The sequence below is a fragment of the Abramis brama genome (assembly GCF_963993115.1).
Source record: "Abramis brama genome assembly, chromosome: 24".
In the NCBI taxonomy this organism is placed as follows: Eukaryota; Metazoa; Chordata; class Actinopteri; order Cypriniformes; family Leuciscidae; genus Abramis; species Abramis brama.
Genome location: NC_139986.1, coordinates 25,541,418 through 25,565,144, shown reverse-complemented (window position 1 = coordinate 25,565,144; position 23,727 = coordinate 25,541,418). Strand labels below are relative to the sequence as shown.

Sequence of the window (23,727 nt, the reverse complement as noted above, 5' to 3'; positions counted from 1 at the left end):
GCCACTCCCCTCTCACACTGACACTGAGTGAGCACAGCCCAGGACCAGAAAAGCAAAAAAAAGAGGCAAAAAGTTTGCTGTATCCAGAAAGAGCAACATACTTGTTTGTCGAATTCCTTCATGGACAATGTCAGTCATTTTCAGATTGTTAAGCAGTTCCTTAAAGCGATGTCAAATCATATATATAACCGAAAGTAATAACAAAAAGAATAGAACATAGAAAATAACAGATGGCAGAAATAACATGAACCAAAGTAATAATAACTCACTGTCATCTAAACTGGAGAGATCTGGCACAGGCGGCAGCTCTTGATCCTGGAGGGACCTGGAACACAGAGAGACTCCAGATCTACTGGACCTGGCCTGGCACACACACCGACTCAGGATCTGCAGGATCTGCGTCCACCGTTGGCGTGTTCTTCTTTGCAAATGCACAGTTGGAAAGAAAATATATTTATAGGAACATTTCAGCAGGCTAAAGATAATTAATACAGAGATCATTATTCACTGTTTTAATCAATTGGCTGTCATAAAACATAGCGATAATAATCTGCATTTTCATGTGTGGAGGTGCGCTGAACGCTGACATGCTACATGTAAACGATATTATTTGTATTGTCCTGTAAAAATAATGCTGTTCATTTAAATTATTCAGCCTTTATGAGCAAGAAACTAATGCGCAACCGGCAATCTCATCGTTTTGATTTCAGCAAATCAGTTTGAGTGAATGCAGTGTTTAATATTCATGAGCAGAGGCCTCAGTGCTGTGCAGTGACCCTCACCGTCCTTCAGTGTCTTCCAGTGACCCTCACCAGCCCTGGTGTCTTGTGGCTACCTTTACCGGCCCCAGTGCTGTGTGATGACCCTCACCGACCCCAATGTCTTCCGGTGACCCTCTTCAGCCCTAGTGTCTTGAGGTGACCAATGTCTTTCAGGGACCCACACCGGCCCCAGTGCTGTGTGATGACCCTCACCGACCCCAGTGTCTTCCGGTGACCCTCATCAGCCCTAGTGTCTTGAGGTGACCCTCACCACCCCCAATGTCTTTCAGGGACCCACACCGGCGCCAGTGCTGTGTGATGACCCTCACCGCCCCCAGTGTCTTCCGGTGACCCTCATCAGCCCTAGTGTCTTGAGGTGACCCTCACCACCCCCAATGTCTTTCAGGGACCCACACCGGCCCCAGTGCTGTGTGATGACCCTCACCGACCCCAGTGTCTTCCGGTAACCCTCATCAGCCCTAGTGTCTTGAGGTGACCCTAACCACCTCCAATGTCTTTCAGGGACCCACACCGGCCCCAGTGCTGTGTGATGACCCTCACCGACCCCAGTGTCTTCCGGTGACCCTCATCAGCCCTAGTGTCTTGAGGTGACCCTCACCACCCCCAATGTCTTTCAGGGACTCACACCGGCCCCAGTGCTGTGTGATGACCCTCACCGACCCCAGTGTCTTCCGGTGACCCTTATCAGCCCTAGTGTCTTGAGGTGACCCTCACCACCCCCAATGTCTTTCAGGGACCCACACCGGCCCCAGTGCTGTGTGATGACCCTCACCGACCCCAGTGTCTTCCGGTGACCCTCATCAGCCCTAGTGTCTTGAGGTGACCCTCACCACCCCCAATGTCTTTCAGGGACCCACACCGGCCCCAGTGCTATGTGATGACCCTCACCGACCCCAGTGTCTTCCGGTGACCCTCATCAGCCCTAGTGTCTTGAGGTGACCCTCACCACCCCCAATGTCTTTCAGGGACCCACACCGGCCCCAGTGCTGTGTGATGACCCTCACCGACCCCAGTGTCTTCCGGTGACCCTCATCAGCCCTAGTGTCTTGAGGTGACCCTCACCACCCCCAATGTCTTTCAGGGACCCACACCGGCCCCAGTGCTATGTGATGACCCTCACCGACCCCAGTGTCTTCCGGTGACCCTCATCAGCCCTAGTGTCTTGAGGTGACCCTCATCACCCCCAATGTCTTTCAGGGACCCACACCGGCCCCAGTGCTGTGTGATGACCCTCACCGACCCCAGTGTCTTCCAGTGACCCTCATCAGCCCTAGTGTCTTGAGGTGACCCTCACCACCTCCAATGTCTTTCAGGGACCCACACCGGCCCCAGTGCTGTGTGATGACCCTCACCGACCCCAGTGTCTTCCGGTGACCCTCATCAGCCCTAGTGTCTTGAGGTGACCCTCACCACCCCCAATGTCTTTCAGGGACTCACACCGGCCCCAGTGCTGTGTGATGACCCTCACCGACCCCAGTGTCTTCCGGTGACCCTCATCAGCCCTAGTGTCTTGAGGTGACCCTCACCACCCCCAATGTCTTTCAGGGACCCACACCGGCCCCAGTGCTGTGTGATGACCCTCACCGACCCCAGTGTCTTCCGGTGACCCTCATCAGCCCTAGTGTCTTGAGGTGACCCTCACCACCCCCAATGTCTTTCAGGGACCCACACCGGCCCCAGTGCTGTGTGATGACCCTCACCGACCCCAGTGTCTTCCGGTGACCCTCATCAGCCCTAGTGTCTTGAGGTGACCCTCACCACCCCCAATGTCTTTCAGGGACCCACACCGGCCCCAGTGCTGTGTGATGACCCTCACCGACCCCAGTGTCTTCTGGTGACCCTCACTGGCCCCAATGTCTTCCAGTGACCAATGCCAGCCCTAGTGTCTGAGGGTGAAGCTCACCAGCCTCAGTGTCTTACAGTGCCGGGTCCAGTATCTTACACTGAGGTTCACCAGCCCCATTGTCTTCTGGTGATCCTCACTGGCCTCTTTGTCTTCCAGTGACCCTCACCGAGCCTAGTATCTTGCAGTCGGAGTCACCAGCCCCATTGTCTTCTGGTGATCCTCACCAAGCCCAGTATCTTACAGTTCACTCTCGATTTTGTTACTGTGTGGTGAAGTAATGAAAAAGTAAGAAAACAGATCACGTTTGTTCACTCAACACATTCATTACCTGTATAACTAAATCTAACTTTACCTATATCTTAACTTGTTCACATCTACCACAGTAAAACTTAATTTCAAAACGTCATATGGGTACAACCAGATCATTCTTAGGATAAAGATAAAAGATAAAGATCCTGCTGCATACCTGAGAAAACATGAGAAAAGCCTTCTCCCAAAACTGCTTAATCTTTTTCTCAGTCGCCCAAGTCGTCCAATTTTAGGTAGCTTTGCTCTGGAAAATACACAGAACAAGCATGAAGATGGACTGACAAGCACTCAACAATAAATGGTTCTAAATAAACCCATGTTTGTGGGTGTATGTGATCTGCATGCATTTGATCAACAACTGTTTGCCAGCAACCCAGGTCTACATGTGCTTGTGAGTGTGTGTTCAGCATATTCACCTTATTTCTGTGAGTGGCAGCTGTTTGACACACTCTTCGTCAGTCCAGTCCCCTGCCTCCTCAAACACACAAACACATTTCTAAGCATTTTCAATCTCTCATACATATACAAAACTAAAGAATTAGCCTATCTATTATCATTTTCACTCTTAAACACTAGCAATGTCAAATAATTTAATTATTTTTATGACACATTAAATTCATAAACCCAAGTCACATACAGATGCCACCATCATTTGAAACATAAACTTATAACACAGTATAAACTCACTGCTCTGTTGCCGGTGGGTACATGAGGATACATGTTCGGCAGCAAATGTTTCAGGTTGTTCAGCAGGTGCTCTGTCAAAGCGTTACACAACCCCTGTTCCTCAGTCATGGTGGGGCCGAGAGGAACGCTGCACACACAGATAACAAACGTGTCACATCACTATACAACAGACACCCATCTTTCTTTTATGATTGACTGCTCAATCAGACTGGTCTCTGTGTCTCATAGGATCCTGAAAACTTGTGCATGTAATTCTTGAAACCTCAGTACTTGAGTTACATTGCAATGTGCTTTGGAGTACAGACTATATCAGCTGAACACACACACACAAACACTTACTGAAAGATGGTGGGTCCAAAAACTATTGACAAGTTCTTGGATGTCATACGATTTAGTTGACTCTCAGCAGCCACACGGGACAGAAAGTACAACAGGTAGCAGAGGACGTTGAAATGTTCCTCCGGAAGACTGTTCAGGATCACCCTCACAGCCTGATTCAGTTCTTCCTCTTTTGAATCTGCAAGATACAATGAAGAAGATTCAATCAGATTTGTTTTTCTTATCCCAAAATGTTCACTCCTCACCACCGCAGCTTCACCTACCCCTGAACACCTTCAGCAGTTGTGTCCTGTGTGACTCTGGAATAAGTCCACCAGGCAGCTCCTTGAGGAAAAGTTTCAATAAGGAGGCAAGAGTATGAATATTCGCTCTATCAAACTCTGGAAAGCTTCCTTGATCAAAACCTTTCCTTAATTCCTGGCAGAGTTTCACTTTCCCGTTAACTCTGAACAGGCCACTCTGACTGAGACCTAAACACAAACACACATTTTAGAAATACACAATCTCAGCATACGTGGAGACTGAGAAACAGTGTCAAACACACTCACCATGCTTCTCCACAAACTCCACTATGTGCATGAGCGCTAGAGGAAGACCCTGCCTCATCTGTCCACTCTTCCTCAGGCCAATCAGAGGCACACCAAACACATCCTTCTGTGTTTCCACCTGCACAAAAGTTCAGAAAAAAATAAAAGTTTACTGTTTACTAGGAAATGTAACGTTAGGCTACTGTACAGGACAGACTGCATAAGAAAAAAACTTTACAGGAAGCTGTCTACCAAGTGTGCATTTTAAAGGATGTATAGTCATGAAATATTACATTTACAATAGCATTTCTCAATGTGGGCTACACTTACACCAATTTACGGTTTGTCGTTTGTTAATTTCAATACTTGACATTAAAAACAAGACTGAAAAAAATAAGAAAGCTGATTTTAACACAAATTTCTTAAGTTCTTTTACTGGAAGTCAATCTTTGACTTGATTGTGTTAGTATAACGTTAAGTCTACGGTGTGCATATACAGCATATTGCATACTTACACACACTGATAAAACTCCGATCACCTCCATTTCAATGAAAGGATCTGCTTTTTTTTCAATCGCCGAGCTGTCAACCAATCCGAGAAAAATAGCCAAAAAAATAGCTTTTTCAGGGCAGTAGCCAACTAATTAGAAACAGTGTTGATTGATACCAAATGTTTCAAACAAAAATGTTGCTATGGTTATCATATTCTCATGTTGCTATGGTTACTAGCAGCTATGTGAATCATCGCAATTTCATGACTCACAGGACTACATTTTAGCGGATTCACTCCCACATTTAAATGCAGTTATCACTCTTTATAAAATTGTATCTTAAAATACGTATCAATTATCTGCCAAAATAAATAAATGTACTTAGGCTATCTTCCTTCTGTTAACAGCAACACTCGTTTTCCCAGCTTGTTGACTAGTCAGGTGAGATTTCTGTTGGAAATAGTGTAATCTCGTCAGCTGATCAGGTGACATTTTTTACATTCTTCCACGTAAATGCTACACTGAATATTCAATGCAATTAATCATGGATATTTTAAAGTATATGCCTACCTGTATAGAGTGTTATAGATAAATTAAGTTAATGTAAAATATAATAATTTTAGATTGAAACTGAGCTTAGGTTTTCCTGAATCCCGAGTTTCAACAGGAATTCCCAGTGCGTTCAACGTTGACTCACTTGTCACTGACATTTGAGTAGGTAAGTTGGGCAGGTTTTGCATTAAGTAGTTAACTCTGTGACATGAATCTGAAACTGTAATTTTTTGAGTTCTTGAATCAAGACCAGTGCTTGTGTCCTGCTCTATTTTTTTATTTATTTATTTTTTATTTTACAGTCTATGGTCCTACTACTCCAGACGGCCCGCGCTTCCTGTTCCTGTTGCTAAGCAACCGCGGTCCAAGCATTAGCTTGCGTTTACCCGGATAGAGAAGCGAGAGGTGAGTTACACTTTGCTACATATTATATATGTGTTTACTACGTGGATTTTTGTTGTTTGTGTATAGTTAAACTGCAATAAACCAAAAGCTAACCAAAACTGCTAGCTAACCAAAATCCACAACAGTCCGCTAAGAAGGAGGATATTCAGGCATTATCCTGCTCGTGAAGAATGAGCGCCGGTCGGACTGTCGAGGGCGCGGGGTGTGTGACCTGGTGGGGATTCGGACCAGCACGAGACCTCCTGAACTCAGGTGAAGCATAAACCATCACAGTATCTGACAAAACACTGTAAATATGGATCAGTGCTCACATACAGTACATTTGTGTGATGTATTTTCTCTACAGAGAACACAGTGAGGTCAGATGGAGAGCTGAATGTCCTGCTGGTGGGCAGTGGAGATCCCAGGCACATCCTGAAGACCATCACTGGACTGACCGATTCTGATACACTACATGTGTGTGACCTCAGAATCTGTTACATACAGCATAATAATAGCCTTTATGGCATATTATTACCACAACATAAATCAACTGTTCTGTGCATGTTAATGATGAGACATGTGGCATGTTGCAGGTTTGGGTGATTGAGAACAATATGGAGGTTGTTGCCAGACAATTATTACTACTATATTTATCACTCCAGACCCCTGAGAACATGAGTCTACACAGTACGTACCTTCATATATTATGACATAGTTATAGTTATGTTTATATTAACCTATAATTCTCAGCATAGTATATGTATACACACATTTTAAAATATTACAAATGTTTTAAAGATTATAATAAATATATAATACAAATGAGACGTAATAGACTTAAATTTTATATTACATTTGGACAATTCCTGTTGTTTCAAGTTAGGGAAAGGTGTAAAAATACAAATGTACCTCTGTTTTTTTCTACATTGTTTTTAGTTTTTGTACACTGTAAATGTCACATATTGCATTCATGTTTGTATACTCAGATCAGATCAAGTCGAGGAAGTTTATTTGTGTTGTCTTTTTTTTTTTAGAAAAGACCGAAGTGTTTCTGGAGGTGTTTGGGAATTCTGAGATTCGCAAAGAGACGGAAGAGACTTTAAAACACGCCGCGGCTCAACTCTCTCTCTCCATCACAAACACTCTGTCCTCTGACTCGCACGCCCATCCTTGCCTTGATACAAGCCTTCTGAAGGTCCAGCAGACATTAATATGTGTGTTTATATACTGCATGTCATAATCAAACTCATCTCAGTGATATCCACTCCTCTGCTGTTTCATCATCAGTTTAAGGAGAGAGATGAGTTGGTCCGGATCTTTAAACTGTGGGAACGGCCACCGTCAGTGCCAGCAAGTGTGCGTAAGGTCTGGGACGCCCGTGTTCGGCAGCACCTGGGGACTCGCTACGACTCACGACAGGGGTGTTTCGACTGGGATCTCAGCATGAAACTGCACCAGAGAGGCGTATGTACCAAATAACATGACATTATTATACACCTGCACTCCGGAAGGCCAATCAGAGCCGTGCAATAAGACTCTGTAAATTACTCTATGTTACACAGTTATTTGCCAAATAAACTTATTTCAGCCCATATTTTATTACAAATGTGATTTCCGAATTACAGCACCTAAATTACATATTTATGATTCACAGCAGACACTTTTTCCATATTTCCATGTATAAAGAAACAAAAATTTAGTTCAAGTTTTAATAATTTCGTATTTCTTTTTTGTGTGTGTGTTTATACTTTTTATTAATTTATATTTCCATTTCAGTTATTTTAGTACTGCAAGTGAAACTAAACGAAAATTACAGATGTTGCCTTAGCAACTTGCTTGGAATAAAATAAGATTAAATAAAGATAAGATTTTATTTCATTTATTTGAAGTAACAGAATAATTTTTTTATGGTTTTAGTTAAGGATATTAAGCCTGCCTCACTACTGTTCTACAAAATCCTGTGATTTTTCTCTTAGTGTGGCGTCATCAGCAAACATCAGTATGTGAAATGGAGGGAAAGTGGTGTGGCCTTTGAAATGAGGGAGGGGCTTTACCAAACAGCCAATCAGAGTCTGCTTTCCACACGAGTGTTCAATCATGTGAGTAGATTGACTGTCTACAATAATAGTTGTGAGCCATGATACACTGTCATGCAACGGTGTGTGTGTTTGTACCAGCGTGGAGATCGGGTCGCTGTTAGAGGATATTGGGGGGACATCGTCTCCGGTCCGTATCTGTCCTTCGGCATAGAGACTGAGGACAAAGACCTGCTGAAGAAACAGAACAATCAACATGTAAAGGTGACAGGAACTATTTAATACCCCCTAATATCCCCCAAAATTAAGTTACAAGTTACAAAAAATGTCATTATATTGTATTACTTCTTTTCTCTGTCCAAGACCACATGTATATACTTATCTTTATAGCTTGTCATTTATACTGATATATATTATATTGCAATAACATTTCCATCATGATCTACCTTTCTCTGGCCATCTTTCTCTCTCAGACGGCTCAGGATATTTCAGAAGTGAATGTCCTGGCGTTGTTTGAATGTCTTGCCACTAGAGAGAGCTCTTTACTGAATGAAGATGTACCAAACTCTTCAAGTTCCTGCTGTCAATCCACAGACAGTCTCTCAACAGAAGAGAAGATACAGAATGATCCACTTTCCTCTCAAACTCACACAGAACCTGAGCAACAGACACAAGCGCTTGGTAACGTCCTATTATGTCAAAACAATGTACATCTATTGCCAGTGAAGTGCTGTAAACAAATCAAACAGTGCAGCTTTTAATAGTTTTGAGAGAGTTTTCCACACATTTACGTTGGGGTCTTGTGTTTTTGCAGATTTGCTGAACCTGAGTGGAGTGAAAGTCTCATTTCTGTCTCCAGACTCACTCAACAAACTTCCCCTCAAAAACAAATACAGGAACTTGTTCAACAGCATCTTCTGTTCAGCCAGGTGAAGCCTGTTCATATGCAGCTCACAGAAACAGTACTTGAGTTTGTGTGTGAGTGACCAGCATAAAATATCTGATGATAACACAATCTCTGTCTGTTTTCTCAGTATGGTTCATCAGCTCGATTCTTCTCTGAGAGAGATTGCAGCACCTGATGCTGCTCTGGTGATAGAGTTAGCAAAGTGAGTTTGTCATATTTCTCTCTCTGTCTCTCTCTCTCTCTCTCTCTCTCTCTCACACACACACACAAATCCAAAACATTGCCACTAAATGACTTACATTTGTGCTCATGATCTGTTCTTCTCGTTCAGCTTCCTGTTGGACCTTTCAAAAGAGCAAGTGTCAGGTTTTGCTGACAGAGTGAAGGAGATCGCTGAAGAATCAGGATTCACTGCAACACACGACCAGAGCAGCGACGTATACGCAGTATTCACATGGAAAAAAGACTGAAGGACTCGCACAGTTTCAGATACACACTTTATAAACTCTGCACTACTTCAGCTATACAAATAAAATCTACCATTTCAGCTTTGAAAACATTTGTCTTAATGGGAGATTTGATTAAACAAACACTAACACTTCATAACTGTTTCAAACATCATTAACAAATATTTCAATATGAATATATATGAAAATGTTTAAAATTATAGTTTCTAGCTACTTGAATGTACTTGAACTAATGAGTTGAAGCTCAATAAATAACTTTCCCTGGTGAAGAAAACACCCTTCACAACAGTTGGCCAGATCAAGAACACTCTCCAGGAGGTAGGTGTATGTGTGTCAAAGTCAACAATCAAGAGAAGACTTCACTAGAGTGAATACAGAGATGTAAACCATTGGTGAGCCTCAAAAACAGGAAGGCCAGATTAGAGTTTGCCAACCAACATCTAAAAAAGCCTTCACAGTTCTGGAACAACATCCTATGGACAGATGAGACAAAGATCAACTTGTACCAGAGTGATGGGAAGAGAAGAGTATGGAGAAGGAAAGGAACTGCTCATGATCCAAAGCATATCACCTCATCAGTGAAGCATGGTGATGGTAGTGTCATGGCGTGGGCATGTATGGCTGCCAATGGAACTGGTTCTCTTGTATTTATTGATGATGTGACTGCTGACAAAAGCAGCAGGATGAATTCTGAAGTGTTTCGGGCAATATTATCTGCTCATATTCAGCCAAATGCTTCAGAACTCATTGGACGGTGCTTCACGGTGCAGATGGACAATGACCCGAGGCATACTGCGAAAGCAACCAAAGAGTTTTTTAAGGGAAAGAAGTGGAATGTTATGCAATGGCCAAGTCAATCACCTGATCTGAATCCGATTGAGCATGCATTTCACTTGCTGAAGACAAAACTGAAGGGAAAATGCCCCAAGAACAAGCAGGAACTGAAGACAGTTGCAGTAGAAGCCTGGCAGAGCATCACCAGGGATGAAACCCAGCGTCTGGTGATGTCTGTGCGTTCCAGACTTCAGGCTGTAATTGACTGCAAAGGATTTGCAACCAAGTATTAAAAAGTGAAAGTTTGATTCATGATTGTTAATCTGTCTCATTACTTTTGGTCCCTTAAAAAGTGGGAGGCACATATACAAACTGTTGTAATTCCTACACTGTTCACCTGATTTGGATGTAAATACCTCAAATTAAAGCTGAAGGTCTGCAGTTAAAGCACATCTTGATCGTTTAATTTCAAAGCCATTGTGGTGGTGTATAGAGCCAAAAAGATTAGAATTGTGTCAATGTCCCAATATTTATGGACCTGACTGTATATACATACATAGCCTACATATATATGAAATTATATGTAGGCTATAGGCAAAAACAATGGGATTTTTTTTTTAAATCATCAATAAATGTTGGGGTTTCAGGATTTATTTTAACTAAAATTTGTATAAAGATGATTCTCAACTATGTTATGAAAGATATAACGGAATGAATTGATACACCATTTTACTTTATGCAATATGTGGGTAAAATGGCAATAAATAATATTACCATTCAATGCAATGTATATAGCCTATACACTAATTTGCACATTAATGTGTTCTTGGAGCAACATTTAATGAAAAAAAGAAGTGTAATAATTGGAGTAATAATTAGCAAATTTTTAATAATAATATCTAATATTTCATAGGAATATTGGTGTATAACTTATTTCCATATACACTTGTTGTGTCTCCCAAAATGCCTGATAAACATTACAGAAAGTCTTTTTATGATTTGAAACCACGTAACGTTTTCCGGGGATGTTGGTTTATGAAATACAATGTGAAAAGTAATCTGATTTAAATTATAATTGCAATATATTATCATATTTCCATAGAGTGCTACATTTGAACACTAAATTAATGTCAGATATTTTTAAAAACCAAGGAAAAATTGTTTTCATGGTGAAACCTCCAAACATTTGTCTCTGAAAAGCCCTGATTGTGCTCTTTACAGGACACCCAGGTGACATATGTGAAATGTAGCCTATGATGTGAGAAATTTCACTAAAATATAATGTCCACTACAGTGGACAAAAGTCTATTCCTGGGTCCCAGGAGGATATTAGCAACCATGTTAGCAACACCGTGGACGAGCGTGAATCCCGTGAATCCCGCGATATCTGTCTTTGATCAGGTGCCTGCACTTTTTTCACCTCTCCTTTAGGTGCCGCCTACTCTCGCCTACATTTCAGGTGAGGCAAAGCGCATCTCAAACAAGCTTGAAGTTTGATTGATTACATTAAGAATCGCGAGAACAGCTTTATTAGATCAGGCATAGGCTACTACTGGGGTCCTAAACTGGGACTCATCATCACTTCGCTGGGACTCATCTCTGCACCACAACGGAACAAAACCTCTTCGTATAGCCGAATGCAGTGTAAATAACCAGTAGGCCTAAGTAAAGTGAAAGTGAAAGAAAGTATCTAAGTTAGCTAAATTTTCTGAAACAGCACGGAACTAACTTGATACAAACGTTGCGAAACAAACAGAACAAATGTATCTTGTCTTTCTTTTTCTTTCTTTCTTTTTTTCGAAAGTTCGATGCGTCAGTGCAATTGACCCAGGCCTTCGTGTCTGCTGCTGGTAGGCTAGTGTGGTGGATATAAGCTTGTGAAAGTAAAACTTTTTAAATACCTCGATTAATATTTAGCTTTATTTGTTTATTAGTATTCTTGTTAGTATCTGATCACTACCCACAGTCTGTCTATGGCTCTACCCGTATGGGTCAGTAACCTAACATGCATTTCTTAGTGTTACGGATTTTTTTAATTTAGTAATTTAAAAGGTAAGCATGTAATGCACAATACATTTTATAATACATTACAACATTTATTATCTTTTTTTTCTTCTTTTTTTACATATCACTTTGACAAATGCTTTTGTGTAGGCCCACTACATGTAAATATTATGCTAGAAATTAATAATTATGTATTTCAGTTATTGGTTGGATGCAATACTTTGTAAGACTAACAGGAACAGAAAGAGAAGAAGGTGGATGTAATAGGTGAATAATAAGCATTATTTGACAGCTGAACTCTTTGCTGGGAATGAATTCATTAGAATAATAAATAATAAATTATTTAAAATAATAAAATAAATTAAAAGATATTTTTTTTATATTTAGGGAGTTAAAGATTGCCACAACAGAAGATATACTCCCTGGAGGGACTGATGTTGTGGTAATCCACTTAGTTTTCAAACTTTAAATTGATGGCTCTTTTGTTTGTTTTGTCTCACATTTTCTAATATAAATTCAAATTAATTTTTTATTTATTTGGCAAACATCAAAATAAAATATAAGTATGTATTTATGGATACATTCATATTGTCCGTTTATTTTCTAGGCTTACAGTGGATTTTCCATCTCAAATAAATATTAAAAATAGCTGAAACCTCCAAAATGTCAGAAACTTGGCAAGGCAAGTAAAAAAAAAACTGTTTTGACTGTCACATGCACTGTACACTTACACTAGTATAAAAATTACACATGAATAATGTTTAATTTTTTTCTTTCTCTTCTTCAGATTTGTCTCTTGTTTGTCCATCTGACTCTGTATTTTGTGATTCTGGAGATGATGTTGTTCTGTCGTGTCATCTTGAGCCAGCCATCAGCGCTGCTTCAATGGAAATTAAGTGGCAGAATAGGGCTGATCTGGTCTGCCATTATAAGGACGGGCAGATGACAGTGAGCGAAGACTATGAGGGTCGAGCGAGTCTCTCACTGCAGGATCTACACAATGGAAATGTGTCTTTAATTCTCAGAGATGTCAGAAGATCACAGAGGGGTCACTATATTTGTGAAGTCATCCATGAACGCCAAACGATGAAAGAATATATATTTCTCATTATCAGCCGTAAGTATTATGCAGATTTACTGGTTAAGACATTGGATTTTTCCACTGTAAGTTGCTTTGGAAAAAGTGTCTGTTATCCTGTTTAAATATAAAAGCAAAATTGTGTCATACTTGATTGATTTGGGTTTTATTTTTTACATTAAGTTTCAATCTACAGTGGTTCAACTTTTAATTAAAAATAAAATAAAATTGGGTAACACTTTATTTTAATGTCCTTGTTAGATGTTACATGTATTTACTAGTAATAGCCTAACTATAAATTAGGCATAAGTAGTGTACATGCAGCTAACCCTAAACCAAACTCTATTCCTACCCTAGCACTATAATACGTACATGTATTTAATTAATATTATTCAGTACTAAAATGTATAATTACACTGTAACAGGGACACATTAAAATAAAGTGTAACCTAAAATTGTAATTTAAAGTGTTGATTATAGGTGTGGCAGTGACTTCATGTCATTGACAATAAATTGTTCTTTCTGTCCACCTGAAGACTTTAGTCTTGTGATTCCTAATGGCACTGTGTCTGCTGACCCTGGAGCAGACGTCATCTTACCTGTTCATCTCTCATCTGAAACCAGTGCTGTGTCCATGAACATCAGGTGGTATAGAGGGACAGAGCTCATTTATCATTATATGAATGGACTGAAGATAACAGCCAGCGACTATGAGAACAGACTCAGTCTGTCCACCCAGGAGCTGGAGAGAGGAAATCTTTCTCTGACTTTGAGAAATGTTCAACAGTTAGATTCAGGAATATACACATGCAAAATTATTCATGATGGATGTCTGCAGACAGGAGTAGTTCACTTGCAAGTGACAGGTACAGTATGGTATTATTAAAACTATAGCTTTAATCTTTCTGGCACATTTCTGAAGTTCATTAAAACCTTAGTACTCTTACAACATATTGCAATATGTTTCATTTGTGTTGGAATACACGTTTCTCTGAAATAATTGATTTAGATTGATTTTGAAACTGTTTAAAACTGTTAAACTATATATTTGACTATACTTTCTATAAAATCGTTACGAATGTATCCCCTATTTCTCTGCAGTCTCTCTCTTTTCATACCAAGTTGGCGCATTAAACAAAAAATTTAGCATGTAGTAAATGTTAGATATTGTTTTTCATTATCTTTCAAATGCAGCTGCTATGAAATAGTAATGGACTCACCTTGATATTTTGTTCATTTTAGAGCTTCAGAAGCGTAAGCTTATGTTTCAGAAGCATAAGCTTCAGAAGCGTACATTGAGACAAACACAGACTGGTGAATCATCATTTCAAGAAATCAAGGATGCAAAGAAGAGGAAATATAAGAGTAAGTTTGAGATACAGTGAGCAGCTTTTTCCAGATTACTATAAAATGGCTATAAACGAAGGCCAAATTAACTGTTTCTGTCTTCCTGTTTCAATTTGGCAGCATGATTTAAAGTTATCTAGTGGAATGGAATAAATTCACCCACGCAAATGCTCATGCTTAGAGTGAATGTGTTTAATTGGTATCTGAAAGTATGAAGATGATCAGTGAACACTACAATATTAATCTAAATGATGAAAATCTAAAAATACTGAAAGGTTTATGTGAGTGTTAAGATTAGGGAAGAGAGATGTCATTAGTTCAGTGTAAAAACAATAGAAGTGAGTGTGAAATCCCCACCATGATTGAAAACATTTGTGAAAAAGTGTGCCTGTGTGCTTTAGTATATTCATCAGGGAATACTACAGTGTTCCTGAAACTGTAATGCAATTGTAATTATTTATATATTATGTGAAAAGCCACTGCTTATTTATTGTTTGATTGTTTTTTATTTTTGTGGTTGACGTTAAGTGGCGTGATTTGTCATTTAACGTTGAAATCTTATGTTTTCTTGCAGAAAGAAAAATTAGCATGCTGGAGGCACTGGTAAACATTAAGAGACACAAGAAAACTGGTGAGTGGGAATTGGATAATCTTTTCTTGCACACTTCTGGTACATTACATAGTAAAAAGCCAATTCTAAAGGTGTAAAACTACATGGCAAGGTTTCGAAATTTCCTCTGATTAATTTTGTTTACCCTTTTCAATTTTAGGTCCCACACCTAGACGTAGAAATAGTATAAGTGGAGATCGCCCCCTCAGTAAGATGTCACTACAAATGCTCATACGATTTTTGATTGTTTTACTGTACCAGCAATGAAATGTGAATCATGTACATTCCCATTTCATGTATTTGACTTTTTGCTGTATGAAAATTTGCTGGAGAATGATATGCAAAATATAATTTTCGTATTGTCTTGATTGTCTTCAGTGAGTGATGTCGTCAGACCGCAGAGTCCCCTAAGATTGGAGCCCATGTGTGGTGGGTGTATAAGATGCATGCAGTTGCTGTAATTTAGTTATAATATAAATAAATAAATAAATGTGGTTTTCTAAAACCATAATTAAATATGTTTGCTTTTATTAAACTTTGCATGATTAGTATTTTTTTTTTATCTGTCTTAGTCTCTAATGGTCCACACAGTAAAGACAAGTAGCACATCAGAAAAGATGTGAAGGGATGACTTACTGTACCATTACAGCTGCATTTGTTTTTGTGATTTAGTTCAAGTTTATGCAAATTATGCATGTCTTGTTTCTTTGCTTGTGTGTCAATATAGCAGCTCCACCTATTACGAGTTGGGGTCCTCTTCTTCTTCCTGAGCCAATTCCCACATTATCACCATTTTCACCAGTAAGAACTACTGCACAAGAGAACCCTGGAGCAACGAGGACTCAAGAGCAAGAGCGTGAATCCACAGAGCAAGAGAGATTCTCTCCAGCTGTACAATCACAGGTATATGAAAGAGAAGGAACATCACAATCAGTCACAGCAGAAGATACAACACAAACACCAGATAGACCAGAAGACAAAACACAATAGAGATGAGGTTACAGCAAAAAATGAATAAATAAAAAATGGCCAAATAATGTCATAAAACAAAGTAGGAGAAATACTACATAATATACTGTAGTAACTGACTCTAAAATGTTACAATGTTACAATCTTTGTTTGGTTAACCGACCATATTTAATTAGATTTACCTACCATTTAGTAGTGTCATGTTGGAAACATTTGGAGTCATTCTCAATTTTTTTGTGATGTTTGGTTTGATAATGTTTTTGATTAATGTTTTCTGATTGGATAAAAAGATGGGAGACCTAGTGATTTCTCATGCCACCTTTTTTAATGATTTAATGAAAAGAAACATTTTATTCCAAAGAATGGGTTACAGCTCCTTTAAAAAAAAATTTAAGTACTGCTTTTTTACACAAGGTCAAATTAAGACTTAAAATTAACTAGATTTAAGAATTAATATTCACAATGTATTTATAAAGTTTGAAAATGTTAAATGGGATGAAAGAAAGCAATGGCCAGAGGAGAAATAATTTGTCACAACACTTTTCTGTTAGTATCTCAGATGTTTTTTGATGAATCAGAAAAAGAAAAAAAACTTTCTTGCTGATGTTTTATCATTTGCCTATGTTTGATCATTTAATCAATGTCATCATCATATTTTTAGAAATCATTATTATCATGTTGATGTGTTTCTCATTACTATCATTTTGATGTGTTTACCATTATTATCATTTGAAATGTGTGTTTAATACTTTCTTTTATTAATCTTAATGTCTCAAATATAGCTGATTGACTTAGGGTGTTCTGCTGTTTAGATGAGGGCAAAAGTCTATTTGCGATAGACCACAAATGCTCAAATGTCTCAGAATAAAGTGGTATACGAATGGTATCTTAAGCTAAACATCTTGTAGTGTACGGGTTAACACTTTAGAGTGTGAAAACATGAAAACTAGATATGTTTGTGTCTTGTGTCTGCTTCGAAGCAATATACTATGAAAAGAGGAAGTTATCTCTGTTCCAATAAGCAAATGTATATTAGGGAGATCAATTTCTGTACAGGTCAGTCTATACCTTGCTCCGTCGCAACCTCTCTTTTCAAAGAGAGATCTCTTAATCAACTTTAATTATCTTTAGGCTAAGAATATTATACTCAGATTGTTTTAATTATGTTTTACTTTGAAATATTAGAAGGTTTTATTATAATGGGTGTGATTGACCCTGTTGTGATTGACCAGAATGGGTTTCTGTTTGATCAACTGAGTGTATCAACATGAAGACTAAACATGTTTTCAGGACTGATTTATTTCATCGTGTTTCATTTCATTTTCACTTTTTGTTCTCCTTTTTGTTTTGTAATCATTCTCACATTTGATTTGTTGCATTAGCCTATTTGTTTAGCATTTACCATTAGTTACTCTCAAGTGTCCCTATACTTATAAAGTTTGTTCTGTTGTCCTGACCTACGAAATGTATCTGTTTATTTACATTAATAATCATTCATGATTTAGAACGAGTATATACTCTTAAAGCGACAATGCGCTGCTTTAACAAATCATGAAAAATCATATACATCTTAAAGGGCATTATTATGCTAGTTTTTACTAGATGAAAAAAAAAGTCTCTGATGTCCCCAGAGTGTGTATGTAAAGTTTTAGAAATTTTAACATGCTATAAAAAATTATCTGTGCATGTTAAAATTGCCACTATTTGGGAGAGAGCAAGAGCTCATTCTCCGGCATACCAACAAAAAAAAAAAAAAGAGCCAGAGAATATATGCTGCATGGAGATAGAACAGGTATAGGTTAGTTTAATTACAGTTATAACTTATCCATCCGAATGATGGCCAAAACTTTACTTACTGTATAAGTTTTTATGAAGTTTATTGTACATCACACAAAAGATGAAGTGTCTGTTTTCACTCCAGAAAATCACTGCAAGAGCTGAATAAAACTGTACAAGAATGCACATTAAAGTCTTATCCATAAACTCTCCGTCTCTCCCTTTCATTATCATCAACATACACAGTGAATTACGCAAAACCACTCGTAACAAATTAAATCCCTGTTTCAGAACAAAACAAACTATCTATAGGTGTAAAAACACCTGAGGGGTGAGAAATGTTGCCTTGGCAACAAGCTGAAATAAAAAAATTAACCCTCAGGTTGTGTTCAGGTCATTTTGACCCGGAGAGTCAGTCAAGTCAAGTCACCTTTATTTATATAGCGCTTTTTACAATACAGATTGTTTCAAAGCAGCTTTATAGAGATATCAGGAAAATAATGCAACAAAGTTTGTTTCCAGAAGAAAATAGCGTCACAGTCCAGCTTACAGAGAGGATATTCTTTTTCCTGAAAATGCTAGTCAATGTTATCGCATTGGACTAAAATTTACTGACTTTACTCACCTAAGGTATAACTACTACTCCAAAAAAAAGAGAGAATTCTTGTAATTCTGTGTTTTTTCAGACAATTGTGATGTTCCTGGACAAAAATGACCAGTCTACAAAATGTTGCTTAGAAATCTCTCATTATTCTAATATTATCACCAAATCTTGTTTGTCTGTTAACAATGCTGGAGCAGCTTTTGTGGATGGTACATGCACTCAATGAGAGAGCGTGGCCATGGGTAACGTTGTGGACCTGACTTTCCTGCATTTCTAAGCAGAAAGTCACCTCTGTTGCTTCCCATCCTGGTCCTTCTGCTACTATGACCTTCCATTCCTCAGCACACTCTTCACTCCCGGTCGAGTTCATAGATGAGTTGTCAATCGAAGCATCAGATTTGCATTTGACTCGTCCTAGGGTCATCGAAGGTCACAGCGCAGGCATTTGGTCAGGCGATGTCCACTTTTGTGGTCCAGCAGGACTACCTATGGCTCATCCTTGCGAGGAAGAAGGATGCTAAGAAAGGACGCTTTCTTAATGCCCCATCTTCCAAGGGGGCCTATTCGGCGACACCATGGAGGACTTTTGCCCAGCAACAGCGGTAAAAAAATTAAATAAATAACCAGATGGAGATGATAGAATATCGTGGTGCAACCAGGCCACCAGCCTAAAAGGTGCTCGGGTTGATTTTGGGCCCATTTGAGATGGCACCACAAGGTGCCGTTCACTTGCAGAACGCAAGCTTCTGAAGGGCACTTAGTTCTGGAGTAGTGAGTTTAGATAAAAGGGAGCAGAGCCAGTGGTTGTTCTGTAGGCAAACATCAGTGCCTTGAATTTGATGCGAGCAGAAATTGGCAACCAGTGCAATTTTGTTAGGAAAAGGTGCCTTCGGCTCATTAAAGACCACCAGCTCTAGCTGCAGCATTCTGGATCAGTTGCAGAGGTTTGACAGTACATGCAGGAAGGGCTGCCTAGAGAGCATTACAATAGTCCAGTCTGGAGAGAACAAACGCTTGGACAAGGAGTTGTGTATCATGCTCCGATAGGAATGGCCTGATCCTTCTGATGTTGTATAAGGCAAATCTGCAGGACCGGGCAGTTCTAGCAATGTGAGTCAAGTTGGATTGTTCACACAGTCACACTTAATTGTTGCAGACTGATACTATTGCGGGGGTGTCTCAATGCCTTGCGGCCACCGGGTCAGGACACAAAGCTTCCTCTGGGAAGCTTCCTCCGTCTCACTACAAGATATCTACACATTTTAGCACAACTTTACAAAAATAGAAACACTTAAAGGGATAGTTCACCCAAAAAATAAAATTAGTCCATGATATGGCGCAAGTCGACTTGCTTCACTTCAGAAGGGCTTTATTAACCCCCCGGAATCATGTATTAACCCCCCGGAATCATGTGGAGCACTTTGATCATGAATGGATACATTTTGATGGATTTCCAAAGACATACACCCATTCACTTCCATTATCAAGCTGGGAAGAGCCAGGACAATTTTTAATATAACTCCAATTGTATTAGTCTGAAAGAAGAATGTCGTATACACCTGATGACTTCAGGGTGAGTAAATCATGGGCTAATTTTAATTTTTGGGTGAATTATCCTTTTAAGAGTATAATGTATTAATAAAGGAAAAGGTAACAAAAAACAAAAAAAAGTTTAACAGTCTCAAAGAAGAATATCAAAATGCCACTGTAATCATGTAAAATATTGTCATGCGCTTACAGCAAAATAATAATACCACTGAGTCTTTTAGGGAAATTCATTGTTTTTTATTTTTTTAAATACCCATTAAAAATTATATTATTAACATAACAATTACAGCACAAGAATTTCTGAATTTGTTTGGGTGAAGTGAGGTAAAATGGGCCAAGATTGGCCCTAATAATCATCACAAATACTGACCGCTTGCTCCATTTAATGTAAATCAGATGTACAGTATATCTGTTTTTATGAATGAATGAATGTTTTGAATTGAAATATTCATTAATGCAGTAAAAAAAAATTCAATTAGTGCAATTCAACAAGCTTTTTTGTTTCACAAACATTTGTCATTATTTTACTTCCATAATTACCTACTTACAAAATCTAAGAGTAACAATTTCAGACATTACAATTTAAAATGTAGGACAGTAAAATGATACAAAATATTGTTTAGATATGCAAAAGATTAATCATACATTTTAATTTACTAAGCCTTGCCTAAGCCTAGTAAAAAACAATAACTGAATCTATTACAAATTGGAAAAGGCTGATGTCATTTTGTCCATTTAGTTTAAAGCCTGGCAAACCATCACACCTGTCAGGGTTTTGCAGGTTGAAGACGAGGAGACAGGATTTCAATACATCTGGTTTATTCCCAAACACAGGAAACGGAACGGAAACGTGACAACACCACAGACTGGGTAGGTATACAATTGTTATTTTAGGTATAGTGAGAATATGAATGCTTCCATGAAAATGTTCTTGCATCTTATTGTTAAATGTATGCCCTACAGTATGTTAACTGTGCTAATACATATGATATTACATATTGCTCAATAATAATAAAGTACTCATTTGAAAGCTTTACTTTCAAAAGTATATCCACTTATGAACTTGTATTGATTTATCAAACATTCTTATTTTTTTATTGTACCTTCTATCTATTTTCCAATTTTTTTGGGAGCTCTTGCTCAAATGTCTTGCATTTTTCTGATCCACTTCCACTTCACTTTATGCCATGTGACAGACAAAGTGCAAAAAGATTATGATTTCTTACTTAAGGCCAGATTAAGTTAATAAAACCTAATTTCAACGCATATAGAGTTGTTACCCTTAATTTACTTTTAGATTGTAACATAATTAGATATAAGTTTAGCATATACAGGATGATGATGCATCAGTCATGTCATTCTCTCTCTCTCTCTCTCTCTCTCTCTCTCTCTCTCTCTCTCTCTCTCTCTCTCTCTCTCTCTCTCGTCATTATCACTGTTCTTCTTGTTCAGCTTCCTGTCGGACCTTTCAAAAGAGCAAGTGTCAGGTTTTGCTGACAGGATGAAGGAGCGACATATATAAAGTATTCACACAGAAAAAAGACTGAAGGACTTTTTTTTTTTTTTTTTTTGTACCATTTCAGATTAGAAACAGAAATTAGATACTGAAATTTGTCTTGATGGGAGATTTGATTAACCAAGACTTCTTAACTTTAACAAACATTTAAATATGAATATGAAAATGTATATAACTAGATGTACCGCATGGCGGTACAAAATATGACCGCCGCTCAGGCCTGCACTGGCTTTCCACAAAAATAAATGACGTGGAGCAATTTGGCTGTATTGTACGGTGACGCATTGCTGCCACATACATACTATTTTTTCCACTCAATTATGTCGTAATAACGAGATCTTATGTCGTTAAAACGACATCTTTTCTCGTAATAACGAGATCTTATGTCGTTTTAACGACATCTTTTCTCGTAATAACGAGATCTTATGTCGTTAAAACGACATCTTTTTCGTTAAAACGACATCTTTTTCTCGTAATAATGAGATGCTATGTCATTAAAACGACATCTTTTTTTGCCCTTATAAGGACATGTGTAGTCATATACAAAATATGCCTTTATCCACATAAAATTGACAGCCTATCGCGCCTTTATCACACTTCTACGTTCAAAAAGCTTAAGCAAATAGTAGCAGCCCCCAATCATGCAAAATTAATCAATGAGGCCCTTTTTTTTTAAATATATTTTATATAGGCCTATAAGTTTTTTTTAATATAATATTATATATAGCCTAAGATTTATTTTTGTTAATAGGCTATATCTCCATTACCTAGAGATATAATTAAACAAAAAGTAGTCAAAACACATCTAACAGAACATAGCCTAAGTTGTTTATTTTTTACAACATTGTGTTCTTATTTTGTTTAATTAACGAAATGTCAGTCTTCGTCTTTATAACAGAAGATACAATACAATACAAAAATCTTCAAGATACAGCCATACAATCTTCACATGTAACGGATTGTCACCTTATAAACAGTCCTTTGTGTGGTGGTGGAATAAAGAAATATATGGTTACCGGTATTATCTTAATTTAAACTTTATTTTATTATTTTATTAGTTATGCTAACTCAACTAATTTAATGTAAAGAGCTGGATACTAATTACTAATTAAATAATGTCAAATATTAAATGTAGGCTATTGATTAGAGTTGCCATAGACTAAAGGATTTTCTAGACTAGTAGTCATTCATTTAAGCAATTAGGACTAATCACACGTTTATATTAAATCCTGGGTTCATATATGGCTATAGCCTGTATTCCGCGCTCAAGCGCATGCAAAACTTGCCGCAAAGCACTGGCAAAAGTAGGCTAATGATATAATAAATGTGTCTGAAAAAAATAACGAAGCATTTTAATTGTTTATTAATGAACTAGTCTTTTATCAGTGCGGTTAGGCACCCTGCAAACGTATCTCCATACATCTCCGCTGTAATGTAGCCTATAGATGCGCCTTTCATACGGACAGGATTACATAATCAGATGGTACCGTATTTGCTTTCGATTGGATTTTTTTCGTTGGTGGACATTTTTTTAATAAACTTTATATAGTTAGTTATATTTCTCATGTCTGTGAGGCTTGTCTATACACTGTTTTTCAGTTCATTTTTGAGACGCGCTCCAATTCACAGATCATGAAAGCGCGCCCTGTTCGTTTTCTTTTATTTTACAAAAGCACAACGTTTGCTTGTTGTTGTGAGTTTATACAAATAAAAGTAGTTGCGACTGATGTATTATTATTTTCTGTATGACCAGTAATGATGGAGTATTTTAAGTTGTTTCCACTGTTGATAGGAAAATGCGAGTGATGGCACCGGCGCATCCATGTCATGCAGTGCGCGCTCCACACTCCGCACAAACACTCGGATATGCGCTTAATAATAGCGAACATTTAGGTTACGTTAGAGCGAGCGGCCATGCCAGACTGATAAGTCCTCTTCATGTTTAACAAATCAAATTCTATTGCATTTTCTTGCGCCAGTTTGAAAAGGGCGGCTGAAACACTTAGCCTATACAGATAAACGCCCAGCGCTGGTGTTTTTCTTTAAACAAATTCGTTTAGGCTTTAAAATAAATATTGTTTATGGGCTAATTAATGTCACAATAATTTGTTTATTTTATTGGCTCCTACTATTTTTCATTTTTGTTTTGCATTGAATACCATTTAAAGGAT

General features: G+C 38.3%; 2 protein-coding genes across 7 annotated transcripts; both read left to right on the top strand.

The window, feature by feature from the left end:
* The first annotated feature begins 5,811 nt into the window (after positions 1 to 5,811).
* On the top strand, positions 5,812 to 10,547 carry dnaaf3l (dynein axonemal assembly factor 3 like). Of its 2 annotated transcripts, none has more exons than XM_084102301.1 (12): positions 5,812 to 5,938; positions 6,044 to 6,190; positions 6,285 to 6,394; positions 6,514 to 6,607; positions 6,955 to 7,115; positions 7,208 to 7,384; positions 7,897 to 8,019; positions 8,098 to 8,220; positions 8,430 to 8,637; positions 8,771 to 8,885; positions 8,991 to 9,065; positions 9,195 to 10,547. In XM_084102301.1, the coding sequence occupies exons 2-12, from the start codon at positions 6,109 to 6,111 to the stop codon at positions 9,331 to 9,333; spliced, it is 1,407 nt and encodes a 468-aa protein (XP_083958427.1). In that variant the 5' UTR covers positions 5,812 to 5,938; positions 6,044 to 6,108; the 3' UTR covers positions 9,334 to 10,547. The 2 variants fall into 2 exon arrangements, with proteins under 2 accessions (XP_083958427.1, XP_083958428.1); XM_084102302.1 differs by having other exon boundaries at positions 5,903 to 5,938; positions 6,064 to 6,190.
* A 976-nt stretch (positions 10,548 to 11,523) lies between these two features.
* Positions 11,524 to 17,408, top strand: LOC311075137 (butyrophilin-like protein 2). 5 transcript variants are annotated; one of them, XM_084102305.1, is made up of 11 exons: positions 11,538 to 12,156; positions 12,309 to 12,375; positions 12,496 to 12,550; positions 12,716 to 12,790; positions 12,896 to 13,225; positions 13,723 to 14,052; positions 14,429 to 14,551; positions 15,108 to 15,164; positions 15,304 to 15,351; positions 15,522 to 15,572; positions 15,871 to 17,408. In XM_084102305.1, the coding sequence occupies exons 4-11, from the start codon at positions 12,772 to 12,774 to the stop codon at positions 16,131 to 16,133; spliced, it is 1,221 nt and encodes a 406-aa protein (XP_083958431.1). In that variant the 5' UTR covers positions 11,538 to 12,156; positions 12,309 to 12,375; positions 12,496 to 12,550; positions 12,716 to 12,771; the 3' UTR covers positions 16,134 to 17,408. The 5 variants fall into 5 exon arrangements, with proteins under 5 accessions (XP_083958432.1, XP_083958434.1, XP_083958435.1 ...); XM_084102306.1 differs by lacking the exon at positions 12,309 to 12,375 and having other exon boundaries at positions 11,524 to 11,563; XM_084102308.1 differs by lacking the exons at positions 12,309 to 12,375; positions 12,496 to 12,550 and having other exon boundaries at positions 11,524 to 11,563.
* The last annotated feature ends 6,319 nt before the right edge of the window (positions 17,409 to 23,727 follow it).